The 16,920-nt window shown below is 48.8% G+C and overlaps 2 protein-coding genes across 5 annotated transcripts in view; one reads left to right on the plus strand and one right to left on the minus strand.

Annotated features, from left to right (window-relative positions):
* The window catches only part of LOC146206846 (uncharacterized protein ZK1073.1), a 215,999-nt gene that overhangs the window by 175,464 nt on the left and 23,615 nt on the right, over nt 1-16,920 (plus strand). For all 4 annotated transcript variants that reach the window (XM_084591608.1, XM_084591611.1, XM_084591609.1 and 1 more), the window contains 3 exons: nt 2,450-2,559; nt 4,164-4,202; nt 5,874-6,009. In XM_084591608.1, coding sequence (XP_084447734.1) covers nt 2,450-2,559; nt 4,164-4,202; nt 5,874-6,009 — 285 coding nt within the window. The remainder of the gene's footprint in view (nt 1-2,449; nt 2,560-4,163; nt 4,203-5,873; nt 6,010-16,920) is intronic.
* Nucleotides 1-16,920, minus strand: part of LOC146206848 (uncharacterized) — a 180,882-nt gene that overhangs the window by 49,058 nt on the left and 114,904 nt on the right. The window lies entirely within an intron of this gene.

The following is a 16,920-nucleotide window of genomic DNA, read 5'->3' on the forward strand; positions in this document are numbered from 1 at the left end:
CGTGTCTTTTATCAGATTTCATCAACGTAATTTCGCGTCAGACTTAGTGCCAGTGACCGTTTGGTGCAGTCTGTCAAATGTTTACAGGTTTGATTCTTCGCGCAAGGAATACTCAGGTCAATAAATTAGTTTATCTTGCGTGTCATTTGCAGGATATGCGACAAAGTTATGTATAATTTGTGTACTATTTTTACCTGCCAGTAGGAAACAGGCCATAGAAGTGTCTAGTCAGCTGGGCACGCTTTCATGCGCTGCCGCGTGCCCATCTTTGAATGAAATAGTTTCCAGCATTACTGACGAATAATAAATTATAGTCGCATAAACCACGTCAGTATCAAGGATGACGGTCCACTCAAGAATGCTAAAGTACTTGAAATGTAGCAAAGGTATTAGTAGGCCGTACATGTGATCAGTGTGCTGGGCCACTTTTTCACGAGCCCCTTGTTGAGTTGAAATTGCCGGGAGGTTCTCACCGTCAAATAAGAACCATGGTTATCATGTACTGACGTTTTATGGTCATAGTGTCTCCAGTGGTGGCCTGCTTTAGTTCCATAGTGCAGATGTCTGTACAAACGAGGCTTAGTTGGACTTGTCAGCTGCATCTCGTCAGCCCATGTCCCCAATGCTTACAACGCGCAGTACAAATTACAGAACGAGCAAGGAATTAATTAACGGACGCACAGCACGAGACGGCTACCGTTTACTAAGAAAAGATGCTTCTCGGAAGCAGAAGCAAAGAGCTGCCCTCTTTTGCAGCCTTAGATGCTTAATCGCTTTCACAACGATCGGCTAGCAACCCGCATTTGCGCTTTCATACGACGCAAGCCGGGGGCCCAAATACTCGCAACCGTTAGGATGTCCTGTCGCTTCCCAAATTACACAGTCAGGCTGCAGCCGAGCTTGTTCGTTTATCGCACGATTGAGAGCAGCGCATGAGCAGCGCGCGAGCGCTCTCTGACGTGGATTTTTTCCCGCGTTTTGATTGGGAAGTAGAAAACAGGACTACGTGATACATATCGTCTAGGAAACAATCTAATGAGAGGCTTCTGGAGGGGTTCTACAAATTAACGCTGAAGCTGTTGCAGCGATCCGCTGAAGCGTGGGAATATTTTTGTGTGTTTGCGCGATTTGTTCTCCAGAAGTTTTGTTCCTTTGGGTTGTGTTGGGTTTTTCTTATTTTTTTCTTCTGTAATAACATTAATGTTTTGAGACCTCCTTATGACTACATTTCCGCCAGGCCCTTTCATTTTCTGTATAAGAATGCAGAAAACGATCCCGGCTTACTAAACAGCCACAAGATCTCGTTTTGTGTGTCCGTTCATTTGTCCTCTGTGATGTATACCCTACAGCGCGTTGTGAGCTTCATATTTTACCAACCGTATGCTGTAGCCCCGTAAAGCTGTCATAAACAGTTTTTTTTTCTTTTTTTGCCGGGAAAGCCTGCCATAGTTTTTCGGGCAAATACACTGAACTGACAGCTGCGCTCATTCGGCTTTTATAGGGGCTAGCTTTTAATGCTTCAGTCAGGCGAGCGCCCACCCTCTGTGAAAACCCTCGGTTATCCCGCTCGTTCAGGATGTGCGTGCGACGACCACTGCGTTTTGTAATGGCCGCCCACCCGCGAGGCTTGTTGGTCCGTTGCCTGGATCTTATCAGCAATTTGAGCCAAAGAAGCAGTTCATGCTAGCTGCCGCTTCATACGAAGCAGTTTGCGTGCAGGTGAACGCCGTATTTCACCGGTTTCTTTCGTCTGACCCAAAATGGCCGCGCATACAAGTTGATATCAGTGATTGCGAAAATAAGCGTTATCTTTATTCTGCCATCGCGCACAGTAGTGCCCTTCCCAAGCATTTGTTGTCAAGAGACATTATTGTGTAAGAACGAGTCGGTGAGAATCGGTGCCGTGGGATATCTTTAACTAGATCAAAGTTTTTTTTTTTAGTTCATTTTTTTCATACATTGCCAAAACATTTGTCATGCCTTTGCGACGCCAGCTTTGTTGCAATTAAGCGCTTAAACATGTGTCCAGGAACGAGCAACATGTAAAGGAACATTTTGTTGTTGAAAAGAAAGTTAAAAAGAGAATGAAAGAATCTGCCCGAATTGTAAGTGCGCTTCTGACTCACGGCTGGAAATTAAACGTCCACTGTGTTTCGTTCCATCTGCTGTTCGTACTTGCAGGGCGTTACCTGATACGTTTCACTTCTTGTTGCCAAACTACAGTGTTGGAAGATGACATTAAGAAGTTGTCGGACATTTGACAACTGTCGTTTATTGATCACATAAACAAACAAGCAGGGCCACAAAAGTTCGCGCTGCTGTGTTCTTAAGTTCGTGGCTGCTTGAAAGCTCATTTAAAGATAGAAATTTCCCCACAGTGTGTACAAACTGGCAGCGACCTAACTTCGCCAGTCATTACAAGCGTGCCAACTGCCTGTTCGCTTTGCAGCAACTGGAGATGGTGGACAACAAGGAGCGTCTCATCTCCGACTACACCGAGAAGCTCAAGAAGCAGATCAATCCACGCAACCTGAAGCGCTACGTCGAGTCCTACATGAAGTACGGCTTTCCTCAGTCACACTTGCTTCCACGCACCACGGCTAGCCTAAATGCGTCTAATATTTCCTCTTTTAACTGTGGTAATTGGCGCGATCGGGTGAAGTAGCACACTCACAGCAAGTGCGGGACAAAATAAACCATTGTGCGAGCTGAGAAAGTGAGACGTTCGAACTGCGATGAGGTAGCGGCCCAATTTTAACCACAAAAAAAAAATTATCAAAAAGCATTCCGCCGGTTCTGCCCGGACACTAGAAGATGCCAATGTGCGTGTCTTCCCTTCCTGTTTAAATCATCGTGTAGCCGAGACAAACTGCAGTCATCTGCACTGCTTGCTTCAAAAGCTGTAGTAAAAGGGTTGACCAATGTGCGGTATTATCTGCTAGTTCGTGCACCGCCGTGCACACCAAGAGATAAGCGTCAGAGCCTTTTCCTGTATTTTTCTTGCATTGCTTCCCGCGTTGTGTCCTTTTCTTAAAGTGTCTGCTCACGCACTTGTCCCTTTAAAATTTGCTTAAAATTTGTGTGTACGGGCTCAGTATTAAAAAATCTCAACCGGTAAAAACGGGACAAAAATTTGGCAGACACTAAGCTGCTTACGTGACGGGGTGCGAAAGCGTTACATTTTGTAACTCCTTTCATCGAAGTTGCAAGATGGTTCGTGCGAGTGGTTTGTTGTGCCCGAATACCCGCACACGTTCTGAACATCAAACTGCACAGCCATGAGACGAATGATAGCGTATCTTTTATACCCGCTTTGGTCGCGTCCTCATTTGGCGACTCTTCACCGTGGTCTGTCATTGTAGAGTCTAGATGGTATTGGCTGTAGCGGCGGCTCTCCCCAGACTCCCTTCAGATGACGTCACTAAGCGAGTGTCGCTTTTCCTCCTCAATTGCCGACCTACCCCACGAGGCGAAGTGAGATCACCCGCGCGCTCCTCGCTCGTAGACTACATGATGAGTCGTCCTTCTATTGAAGTGACAACGGTCGCCGAGAGTATTGCGCTAGTAATGCTTTCGCATTAAAAGCCGGCAGGTGTATCAAGTTCGGTATGACTCTCCTTCAAAATAAAACAGCTTAGTATGCTTGCAATGTAGTCAAGAAACTTACCGCTCGCGCGCGACACAACGTTTTCCAGAGAAAGATTTGACGGCGTTCAGCCCAAAGTTTGTGAATATGACAGATCGAAGTCCTTTGCAACCAGACGGGTTTATCGCGAAACATTTTTATTGGCTGTTCGTCCCGTATAGTAATCTTGGCATCCAAGGGGTTATATTACTGCGTAATTGCTTCGGCGTTGAAAAAAATGATACCATTTAATATGACCACAAACAGGTTGCATACTAAGGAATTGGAATGCGATTGTCAAAGGAGGAAAAAATTGTACGTTTTACAGCCAAAATAGTGGGGTCGTTCATTAAGCGAGTAAATACGGTATTCATTTCATTATTATTGGGCTGACTGATTACATGATGTAAACCAAGATATTGGCAAGCATATCCCGCCGCCTGGTAAAAAGGGACAGGTCGCATTCTCGAACACGTGCAATTGACATTTTGCCGATCACAAGTGTAATTGATTCCCGTTGCATCCTTTCACTCTGCAGCCGCAAAGACATCAGCGGCCTCATCGAAGCAAATCTCAAGTAAGTGTGCACATTGTCGCTTTCCTCTTAGTAGTCGACTAATTCCAGTATTTATGTCATCGTAAGGGGCGATGAGGTGGAATCCAAAGCGCGAAGCACTAGCTTTTTTAGGGCCCAAGTTCTCTAAGAATACTCTCCTAGAGCATGGTGATGTGAGCGATGGAAAGCTCTGACTGTCAGATGCGCACCGAGTGCGAATTCTTGTTCGATTTCTCTTGATTGGCGCCACCCGGTAGCACTGATTACCGTTCATTATAGCGTTAAAGGAGTCATTACTCCATTCTTGGAATATAAACTGTTTATTGAATCCGATGTGCCAAGCAATAAAACCTCGAACTTCCAGCTGCAGATATTTTTAAATCTAGTATTTTCGTTTCTTCTTGAACAGCTTGCTGATGGCATAAACTAATGTCGCCTCGTCTGCTGCATTGTACGAGCAGCGTGAAGCCGGACCAAACAGCACTCATGGTGCTAACCGCGGCTACTACGCGGTTAGCGCTTTTAACCTAGGCAATTACACGGCGCCTGTGGGCGGGATTCAGGAGCACGTCGACGCCCAACTACGAAAGCCACATGAGCTGGCCCGCTCGAACAACGTGCACATTGTACGTCTCAAAGCAACACATAAAATGAGCACAGAGTGCCGTCCGATGCCGCTTTTGTACAATAAAGTACCATGCGCTGCAAGACACCGTCCCATCTTAGCAGCAATTAACGTTTACGCAATTCTAGGCCCATTATAAAGGTAGAAGCTATGCGGTAGCTATGCGGTATTATGAAGGTAGAAGCTATGAAGGTAGAAGCTAGGCTTAAAACCGCAAGCTTACAGCAATGGTGCCACCTGCTTCTCTCTTATCGTCGCTAGGCCTACATTGCTTAGCATCGAAGCCACAGCGGACGGCACTTTGTAAGTCATGAGCGAGGAGTTTTAGTAAAAGGGCCACTCGATCATGAAACTTCCTCTCAACCTAACTGTATAATTATTGAAGCAAATTTTTGTTTTTGGCGACGCTTTCGCAGCGGAGCTACCGTGCAAGGACACGGGCACCGCACCGGCGGAAGGCTGTGAGCCAAAGCTACCATCGTGTGGATCAGCATTTCCCAAAAGCGTTTATTTTTTAAATTCCCTTTTCCGGGGCCTACAATTATCACGAGAAAAAAACAAAAAATTTAGCATGCTTCTCTAACACAGGCACAATGAAACTGCCGTATCACTGGCGCGGACGGCTTCCGGTAGGCGCGAAGGGGTATAGGGCGGTCGGACGATGGCGGCAGTCGCACTGAAGGGCAAGAACTTCACTACAGTTTGTGTTTCAGAAACATGCCGAGTCATGCTCGTCTTTGAGCGAAAGTAGTAGTGGCAGCAGACGAAGTCAGTCTGTGACCAATCGTCTCAACATGGCGGTGAGAGGGGTGTCTCAATTTTAGTCACTTCATTTGAGACAAAGAATGAGTCTGGGGCTCTGAAATTTCGGAAATAAAATAATAAAGTCCAGTATTATCTGGAGGACTACAAAACTGCAATATATTAGATGAGCATGACCTTTTTAATATACGCAGAGTATGCCACGTATCCTAGGGTATATCGGCGTTTATCAGTATATATCAATGTTTCTATCCCGTTTATGGGCGATCAGCGTGTTGAGGAGCAGCCGGGGCGCTACTTCGCAGGACCATGGACGTGTTGCTGGTGACGGGCAGTAAGGCTGCCCATGCACAGGCGGTGCAAAACATGTACGCTCGCATGGACAAGCAGAAGACGTCTCTGCTGAAAGTGGACGCTGTCGGCGACGTCCTGCAAGAGTCTGTGAGTGCCTCTCGACCGAATGCGAAATAATTAATAAGGGAAGACACTCTCAGACACCAGCGGCGCAATCGATTCTAGCCCACCTATCGGTTGGCGAGAGCAACTGGCCCACACTTGCTGTTTCGATTTCTCTGTCGCAGATGTCGAATTCCGTACGTACCGCTCAATTGATTTTAGCATCCCTAGCTGTTGGAGGAAGCAACTGGCTTCAGATTTCTCGTTTTGGTTTCAGTTGCATGAATTCATAATTGCTCGAGCGTAATCTATGTTTGGCTGTGGCAGAATGTGCATATAATTTCTCACCTCGCGGGGGTGGTGCAGTGGTTTCGGCGCTCGACTACTGTGCCAAAGGACGCGGTATCGAATACCAACCTCGGTGGACGCTTTTCGATGGAGGCGAAAGGCAAGGCGCCCGTGTAACGTACGATGTCAGTGCGCGTTAAAGAACCCCAGGTGGTCGAAATTTCGGGAGTCATACACTACGGCGTCTTTCATAGCCTGAGTCGCTTTGGGACGTTAAACCCCACAAAACAAACAAACAACAAGCATATAATTTATCCTTTATTCGTACGTGACAATATCGTCGTACTGTATACATGTTCGAAGAAAGTTAAGGAGAAAGGTGTACGTAATGTCCAGGCAAGTATTAGTTCATAAATTACCAAGGGCTGAGGCAAGTAGTCAGTTAACATTCAGTATTTATTAAAAGAGACGGAGTGTCAAGGAAGTAGTTTACTTCAGTGTAAGACAAAGAATCAGCCCAGAAAGGCTAGATGCAAAATGAGGACAGCATGATGCAAAATTGATCGGGAATTAGAAAGGATCAATACAAATGACTACTGCAGCTGCAGAATTAACCCGGAATACGTCAGAGCATGGCTCGCATTACATTATAGCCACAAGCAAAAGATACACGATGTCCGGTGTGGCAGAACAGCCCCAAGTTTGATGAATGTGCAAGGCTAGCATAAAACTGCTCAGACAGCGAGTGCATGAGATATTCATCCCCCGTCCTTCAACACTTGTACAAACAAGCCACCTACACGAGTGATGGATAAACATCTTGTCTTTTTCGCACATGAAAAGACCGGGAAAATCAAAGTTTTCATTATGACATATCGCTTTTCGAACCTATCTGACTTTGTTCCTTAGTCCATGTTAGTACAAAAAGCCCCGGAACGCTTGAATGGAGTTTTCATCTATCTACTTATACTGAAACCGTGACGTTTAGGCATATGACTAATATTACCAATAAAAAGGTTATCTTTGATTAGATCGCTTCCTCTAAAGTTTGGTAACCGCATGCCAGACACTTTCGTAGTGACGTATTTCATAATGCCGCTCTCGTGTGCTCTCTGTTTTCTTTCTCTATGCGTCTCGTGTGGCGAAAATCAAACAGCCATTTTAGGTGACCATAAAATTATAAATGATAGAAAGATTAGCCATATCCGGGAGGTTTCCCATGTTCGCCAAACACCAACTCACTTTTTTCAAAAATCCTCGTATTCAAGGAAACTGTATCTTACAGGAACCAGGAGCTGCCATTCCTATCCAGTTTTTGAGTAATAGATCTATACGTGTTCGGGTATGGCGCTTGTACCCGCGAGACCAATCCTGTTCGGAACTCAAACAGGGTAAATGAGGTCCTTTTTAGTGCTTGTACCAGAGATACACACCAGGCGCGCAATAAGCGTCACCCTTCCGCGTTTGAACTCGTACCGGAAAAACTGCTAACATTCGGAGCTTAGAAAGGCTATACCAAAGCCGGTTTATTGCTCATACCGGCGACACTGGGCCCTTGAAAGTTTTTACAGGATTACTGTGCTCCGGCATAGTATCCATGCTGGAGGTAGGTGTGTCGGTATCTTCTTTAATCAGTTAGTCTGGTCTTGTGGTACGCCTTCATATCAGTGACTGAAGAACTTGCAATGCGAATATGCTAAGAAGTAGCTTTGCATCAGCAACATGATAATTCTCAATTTCCATATCAACATCATCCTCATCATCATTAGATGGACTCTACCTACTGCAGGGCGAAGGCCTCTCTCGTATGCCTCCAATTAACCCGGTACTGTGCTAGCTGCACCCACTTGACCCCTGCGAACTTCTTAACCTCGTCCACCCACCTAACTTTCTTTCGCCCCCTAACACAATTTTCTTCCCTTGGAATCCAGTTGGCTACCCTAAGCGACCATCTGTTAACCTCCCTTCGCACTACATGTCCTGCCCATGCCCATTTATTCTTCTTGATTTCCGCTAGAATGTCAGTAACTCCAATTATTTCTCTGACCCACTCTGCACGCTTCCTATCTCTTAACGTTACCCTTACCATTTGTTTCATAGCCCTCTGCGTTATCAATATACTTTGTTGGGCGGGTTGGTACTTATTCATTAATTATTTAAACAGCGCGAACACGAAGACAAAGGACAAGATAAAAGAAAGCCACAGTACAAGGGCTGACTCACAACTATGCCTGCGTTATCCTCAACTTAAGTAGAACCCTTTTCGCTTGCCTCCAAATGATAGCAATAGCTTCAATTTTCAGTATCTTATAATATCCAATATTATATCAATATCTTCAATTTAAATATCTTCCGACGCAATTGTGTGAATAGGCGAGGCAGTGGTGTACTAATAGCTGCTCATGATCGCTTACATTACATTGCATCGTATTTAACATCACTTGCCTGTTAGCTGTTTTTGTAATGTGCAACATCTCATATAAACCCATTATTATCCGAGGCTTCTATCGCCCCTAGATGCTAATTCCTCGGTTTTCAATCACTTCTGCACCACTACCCACTCCTTAACTTCGTCCTATCCCCCGGCTTCCATTCTTCTTTTGAGGATTTCAATTTCCTGCCATCACGTGGCAGGAAATACAGCTCAATACAGGACCAGTCCTGTATTGTGCTCATATACAGGACAGGTCATGTCTGGTTTAACAGAAACCGGACGAACCCGAGATGAATGAAACTGATACGGGACAGAGTATTTCCGCTTCTCAGTACAATTCGGGCGGATCGTGAAGCTCAACCAGGATAACCGCGTCGGAACATGCCTTCGCACTAAATAAGCATGAAACCATATATATTATACGTTACAACTTTTCTGTATATGTGGAGTACGCGTTGTTTCGCAAATACCTAGAAGATATGAAGCCGTGGATGTGTGCGCTAGCAAGTACGCACACGCATTGCGTTTTGCTTTTGTGTGTGCAACAGTCGCTGCAGCTTGTACGATCTTGCGGTGCATCTTCATATCTGCGACTGAAGATCTGCCACCTTCAACGCGAAAGTGCAAGCAAGAACGTAGCGTTTCGTTAGCGAGGATAAAATACGCTCGAGAATAAATGAAACACATCGCTGACCATCGAAATATGCACAGGTCAGCCGGACATCGGGAGTCGCTTCCTCGAGTGTTTACGTATGCAAAACACTTGGTCAGAAGTAAATTCATTGACGTCGCGGCTCCGCTGGCAGCAGGTGAAGCTAAAACAAGCAGTATTACAAGTGTTGGTGGACCGCATATATCTATATGTAGCAAACATTGCATGCGTTCGAAGGCGATGACAAAACACATCAGCATTAGTACATTGTCCCCCATGTAATGTCCCCGGACCCTTGAGGAAACAATAAATAAATAAATTGTTACATTCTGAGGTTTGTCTGCAAGAAAGCGATACATTGTAAAGATGCGGGACACGGATAACCCTTCGTGATAGCCAGGAAAAAGATTCAGCGTGTTTAAAGGGCGATCGTTCAATTACGACCACAAATACTACACTCTACTAAAATACACAAACTACAAAAGAGCAATGTCGACTACATAAGCAGAAATATAACCGCTATCACCGTGTCCTGCTGTGGTGTAGTGGTTAAAGTGCGTGCTTGCTGGCTGAAAAGACCGAAGTTTGAATCACATGTAGACTTTTTTCTTTTCTATTTTCTTTATGTTCCTTTTTCTTTTTTCTGTTCTTTTTCTTTCTTTTTCTTTTTCAGATGTAGTGGTGTTATTTTATAGCTCTGCATGCTTTTTCCAGCCTGGCGTCCACTTTTTTTCTGAAACAAGGGCCACGGACCATACAGGAATTTCCGGAATGAGAGCTCCGCGCGGTTTCATTTCGGTTCAGCCTGTATCAATTAACCAGAAACCGGACGAACGCGTCATTTCTGGAACAGATACTGGGCAGAGTATTACGCTTCTGAACAGAAGCCGGGCCGATCGACGAAGCTCAACCAGAATGACCATGCCGGACACGCGAGCGCACTAAATAAGCATGATACCAAACATATTATACAACTATTCTGTATGTAAAGGGCACGCTTCGTTTCCCAAATACCTCTAAAATGCGAAGCCGTCGAAGTGTGCTCTAGCTGCAGTCGCTGCAGCTCGTACGATCTTGCGGTGCGTCTTCATATCTGAGACTGAAGATCTGCCGCCTTCAACGCGAAAGTGGAAGCACGAACGTATCGTTTCGCTAGCGATGACAAAAAACTGTTCGAGAAAAAATAAACAAACATCGCTGACCATTGAAAGATGCGCAGATAGCCGCACACCGGGCGACGCGTTCTCGAATGTTTACATATTGAAACCGCTCAGTCGGAAGTGTATTCATTGACATCGATGCTCCGCTGGTAGCACGTGAAGCTAAAACGCCCAGTATTACAAGTATTCATCATCATCATCATCATCAGCCTGATTATACCCACTGCCGGGTGAAGGCCTCTCCCATATTTCTCCACTTAACCCGGTTCTGTGCTAGCTGCATCCACTTGACCCCTGCGAACTTCTTAATCTCATCCGCCCACGTAACTTTCTGCCGCCCCCTGCTACGCTTTCCTTCCCTTGGAATCCAGTTTGTTACCCTAAGCGACCATCGGTTATCCTCTCTTCGCACTACATGTCCTGCCCCACGGGTAGAAGCACTTGCTGGGAAAATAATTAGCAGCAAAACTGTCTCGCCCAAGAGTTTGCTGAAACGACCAGGTTTTCACGTGGAATTGCACGTATCCAGGCTTTTCTTGCTTCGTCGGCTTTAGGGAACGAGAAGACGTGCACTTTGGGGCCTGTCTTGTAATTGTCATTGCACCGCGGCACACAACACTTCACAGGCATTTCGAAGTTGGTTCTAATTCTGCACAGCCCTGTTCGGCACACATAACTCACGAAAAACACCATTATTAGTCGCCGTTGCCAGTTCACCCACAGAAATAAAGATTCGAGCAAACGACCACCTTTTTCAGCGACCAAGTGCGCGTTCAAACAAGCCACTGCAGCCGCCGCGCCGAAGACGACGGCCCCACAACGATGACGTATGGTCATGTGGCCACGGGAGCTCCCCGGCCTGGAAGAATTTCCTCTAGGTGACGTTGCCTCACCCCAACGCTGCTTGAAAAAGCTTATGATAATGTGCCACATACAGCCCTCTTTGAGCGCCTTGAAGCCTTGAATATGCCTAGGGTGTTGCTGAATACTCTTCGGAGATTGTATGCTAACAGTACGGTAACGGCGCGGTTTGGATTCGTAGAATCGGAGTGCATTAGTATCACCAGAGGCCTTCGACAGGGGTGTCCGCTATCACCGCTTCTGTACATACTCTATGTGGCGGGTCTCGAGCGGGCGTTCACCAGGTCCGGCATTGGCTTCAGCCTGAAGTTCACCACCGAGGGCATAGATGAAAGCCGCCGCCTGCCAGGTCTAGCATTCGCAGATGATCTCGTGCTGATGGTGGAGTGTAGGAGGGACGTGCAGGCTTTGCTGGACATTTGCTACGATGAGATCACCAGCCTTGGTCTCAGGTTTAGCGCCAAAAAGTCGTCCGTGGTGCAACTTGCGTGTGAATGTGAGGGTAACGTGGATTTGACCCTTGGCGGAGGGTGTCTGAGCGTGTGTACAGAATACCAATACCTCGGCGTGCTGCTCTGCACGCAGCCAGAGATGTACAGCCTGCACGAACGCAAGCTCCGAAAGGCTGCGGTCCGCGCCCAGTGCATCCTCCGGCGCAGGAGCTTGTGGGGTGTAATCGATACCACATGGTGCGGGAGTTGTGGAGTCTGGTTCATGTGCCCTCGTTGACGTTCGCAAACGCGGTGATCTGCATCTCGGCTGGCACATGTGACTACTTGGAGCGTCGACAGCATGAAGTGGGACGTGTTGCGCTCGGATGCCATGGCCGAGTCGCCAACGAGGCTGTGCAAGGAGAATGGGCTGGTCGTGCTTCGAGGCCCGAGAGGCCTCTAGCAAACTAGCGTACCACGCCCGTCTCCGTTTCTTGCATCGCGACAGGTGGGCACGCCACGTCTACGACTACATGGCCGCAACGTGCATCCGCACCTCCTGGACTCGCCGGACTTACACCCTAAGCTGAAGTACGGGTTCTTCAAAGAGCCTGTTGTAGCAGACACCAGCTCGCGATAGAAAGTTGAGGTGCGGTGTCGAGTAGCGGCAGCTGAGGAAGCCATGTGGCTCTCAGATGCCAAGGAGAAATCCTGCCTCACAGATTACGTGCAGAACAAAACGTCTATTAGGTCCATCGGGTGGCACGATAACACTGTCGGCAGCAGCCTCCTCTTTGAGGCACGAGCAGGTGCTCTCCGGACCCTGGAGTACCGCAGCAAGTATGACCCATCGGTGCAGTGTGTGGTGTGTAGGGTGTGCGGCAAGGAACGCGAAACAATGACGCAGATCGTGCAAAAGTGCACGAGCCTCCCGACGCCGCCGCTGGAGACCGCCACGTTACCGCAGTCACTGGGGTTTTGTCCGCGCTCGGCACCCAACTTCGCCACTGCAGAAGGTGGTTCAAGTCGAGTGGCAGTGACAAAAAGGCGACTAACTGAGTGGATGACTGTGGTGCGGCGTGGTGTAGGAGTGTAGTGTGTTCGTTAATGACTCCGACATTGCAACTAGCGTGAAAAACACAAGGACAGCGACCAAATGTACCGACGGGACAGCGTGTGTCCCGTCGGTACCTTTTGTCGCTGTCCTTGTGTTTTTCACGCTAGTTGCAATCTCGGAGTCATTAACGAATGTACACCAACTAGCCCAACTGTCTTCCATGATGAGTGTAGTGTGGAGCCAGCTATCCCATCCCGAACTTCACCTGGGAGGGTGTGGCATCATTCTGTTCGTGCTTCTCTTCTCCCAATCTTCTGTCTTTTGTTTGTTTGTTCTTCGTTTTTCTAAACATTCTTCTTTCTTCCTTTCACTTTTGGCCTGCGCACCAGTTTTGATGCGCAGGCAAGGGTATGGCCCTGAGCATCATAATCATCATCATCATCAGCTGCCCACCCTCGCTGCCGCGCCGTAGCCAGGAGGGGAAGGAGCCGTGATGTGTGCCTTCCCACACCCCTCCTACCTCAATCGAGGCGTCCGCCCGGGGGTGCAAGCGCGCGTCGCTTCTACCCTTTGGTGCCGTTGGTCTGGCTCCTCGGCAGCTCCCTGCCGCTGGACACTAGGTTGTGCCCCGGAGAGGCAGGCTCTGCATCTGGGATCGCAGTCGCTGCTGCTGGGGTAAAGGCGCGAAGTTCGAAAGCTGGAATCGTGGTGCGCCGCTTGCTGCAAGCAGCGTCGACGCCCTGGGATTGTCAACCAGGGCAGGAAGCAGGGCTCGTTCATCTTCTCCAGCCAGGGTTGAACAGGCGTACTCGAGTCCGGGAAAGCCCAGACGGCGGCGGGAGAGGTAAAAGTGCACTGGTAGCTCCTCGCCCTCCCGTTCGTGAGTTATTCTAGCTCGAATGCAAGCTGCTCTATGAACGAGCTCGAATTCGAGCTTTTTCAGGGACCACTGTATGTCTGCGCAGCCATTGGGTTGGTAGACTAAACATCACCTTCGCCGCTACCCGCCGCCTGAATGCAGACAGCGTGGCCCATGCGCCCGGAGTGCCGGTGTCATAAATAAGGCCAGTCGGCGGGCTAGGTCCCTCTGAACGTGCTCAGCACAGGCTTCGCGTACAGGAACACTGCCGGCTTGTGTATCGACACGCGCCGAATAAACACGGGACCTCTCGTGCCATTGCGGCGGTTGACATTAGGCGACTTCGCCTACCTTCCGCATTGTAACATCGCGGAAAGGACTGCCTTCCCTTGTATGCGCTCGCGTGCGAACTCGCGCGTTAGGCGTTCCTACACCAACAGCTCGGATGCGAACTGCGCAAGCAAGAACCGCGTTTGGGGCCTGCATGTGCGCTCTCACGCATGCTGCTTCAAAGATTTCGCTGGCTGCGGGTGTTATAGCGATGCCGGTAGAGACTGCTCTCAGCATTGCCCGCCTCGGCGCTCTCCTGAGCGAGAGGCGTTTCGGCTTCCACAGCAGCTCTCTGGAAATACTGCTTCAGCTCTCCCACATGAATGGGTCCGCTTATTCGGCCCGAGTGCGGGTTTTTCAGTCGGTAAATCAGCCGTGACTGTTTCTCTGCAATCATAAAGGGCCCGACCCATCGGGGCGTAAGGCCGGCCGCGACTCCCCAGGATGCATAGCTGAGAACATGATTTCGCCTCAGAAGCGTGTCTCCCAGCTGGAACGCAAGGTCCCTGTGGGCTTGGTCGTAGCTCGCCTTTTGGCTTGCCCTGGCCTTCTCACGGCCGCCGCTCGCCTCCTTAATGGCACTGGCCAAACGCTCTCGTAATCGCCGTGCGTAGTCGTCGACATTGGCCTCGACTTTGCGAACATCGTCCGATCTATGAGTCAGGATCGTGTCCGTTGGCGTGTTGAGCTGCCTGCCAAACATAAGAAAAGCCGGCGTGAAGCCGGTCGAGCGATTTACACTCGTGCGCAGAACGAAGGATATGGCGCCCAAGTGCTCATCCCAATCATTATGCGACCGCGCATATGCGCCAGGAGCGGCTTGATGCCCCGATTGCGGCGCTCGCTCACATTGGACTGTGGATGATAGCACGTAGCACGTGGTTTTCTGCTGCCGTACACCCATTGCCGCGCACGTATCACGAAACACCTTGGACGTGAAATACGTGGCGTTGTCGGTTATCAGTCGCTCTGGAAAGCCAAAGCGACAAAACACCCCCGACAGCTTTCCCAAGATCTCCCGGGCAGTAGCTTTCCGCAGCGGGTACAGTTCAGCGGAAGCGCTGAAATGGCACATAACGACAAGCACGTATTTGTACCCCTTCTTGCTGCGCGGCAGCGGTCCCATCAAATCGCACGCCAAGATTTGCCATGGCTTCGTGCTTATGATAGGCTGGAGTAAGCCAGGTAGTTTGCCACCTCGAGGCTTTCTCGGCAGATGTGGCATGTTCGCACATATCGACATAAGTCAGCCTTCATTCCGGGCCAGGTAGCGAACCGACAAAGCTTCCGCCATGTCTTTGGGGCGCTCCCGTGACCGTCGGCGTCGTGATAGTGCCGCATAGCGGTGCGGCGCACTTTGCGCGGAATCACAAGTTTAAAGCACTCACTGGCCGCCAACACCCCTACCGAGTATCGCCGAAAGAACGAGAGGCTATTCGGGCGCAAGTTGATGAAATGCTCCGCGATGATGTGATCCAGCCGTCCACAAGTCCATGGGCCTCACCAGTTGTGCTGGTCGCTAAAAAGGACGGAGCACTCAGATTCTGCGTCAACTATAGGAGGCTTAACAAAATTACGAAAAGGGACGTCTACCCATTGCCTCGAATCGATGACTCGTTCGACCGACTTCGCCACGCCCGATACTTTTCATCGCTCGATCTACGCAGTGGGTACTGGCAGATCAAAGTCGATGAACGTGATCGAGAGAAAACCGCATTCATTACTCCTGACGGACTGTACGAATTTAAAGTATAGACACGTACATTTTCTGTTCCGGTATTTTTGCTTTAATCGATCCACAGTGGTCCAAAACAGAGGGACTGCGACCCAAAAAGCCCCAGCACAGATCAATTAATTTGTTATCAGTGCATTTATCAGGGCCAGTTTCGGTTTCGATCTCTCAGGACACGAGCGTGCGATGACGTCAAAGATACGAGAACTAAAACCCCTCAAGAAACTAAAAGTAGCGCCATCTCCTGTCTCCTCCTCCGGCGGCGCCGCTCCTCCTCTCGCATTTCGACCGTGGCTCCACCTACGGGGTGCGAGACTAGCGCGCGCTCTCCGGAGCAGGCGCCCTTCACAGCCGTCTCGACCAGCGCCGCGCGCACGCCGATCGAGGCGGCCGTGCGCCGGGTCTCACCAGAGCCTTGCATTTTGTCGCAATGTGTTCAGGTTAAAATATTGCTCACTGCTGAAACATAATTACCGAATGTTGACAGGGATTTCCCGCCAGAATAGTTTCAGCTGTGAGTGTCATACACCACATATACGCGATTTCGGCGTTGGTTCAACTCGCCGTCATCTCCGTGTGTCCGTAGTTCGTCACATTTCACTCAGCGGCATGCTTTATAAAATTTGTAACTAGGCGGCGGACAGGAACAATTTTGGAACAGCCTGTGTATGGTTTCTTCGCAGCGTTGACTGGATTGCGAGCTGCCAGTAAACTTGAGAAGTGTGGCAGCAGCTGTCTTCCATGTATTTTCAACTTCAGCTGCAGATCAAATTAACTATAGGCGGCGGAAGCTGCAGTCTGTGTGGAGTCTTTGCAGCTTTGATTGACTTGTGAGCTACCGGTAAACTTGGGGAGGGAGGTAGCAGTTATTTTTTTTTATATTTGGTGTTGAGACGGTGCCGTGTTCAGCTGCCATGGTGTGTCACCATACGTACACGATTTTGGCGTCGATTTAACTCGCCTTCACCTCCTTGAGTTCGTCAGCCGTTGACAAAAGTGCGCAACATGCTTGAAAAAAATTTAACTAGGCTGCGGAAGCTGCAGTCTGTGTGGTTTCTTTGCAGGTTGGACTGAATTGTAAGCTACCGTGAAACTTGAGAAGCGTGGTAGCAGTTTTTTTATATTTTGCGCTGAAACGGTTCCGTTTTCAAC

This window comes from Amblyomma maculatum, chromosome 1, assembly GCF_055883805.1.
Source record: "Amblyomma maculatum isolate TAMU_Amacu chromosome 1, ASM5588380v1, whole genome shotgun sequence".
Classification (NCBI taxonomy): Eukaryota; Metazoa; Arthropoda; class Arachnida; order Ixodida; family Ixodidae; genus Amblyomma; species Amblyomma maculatum.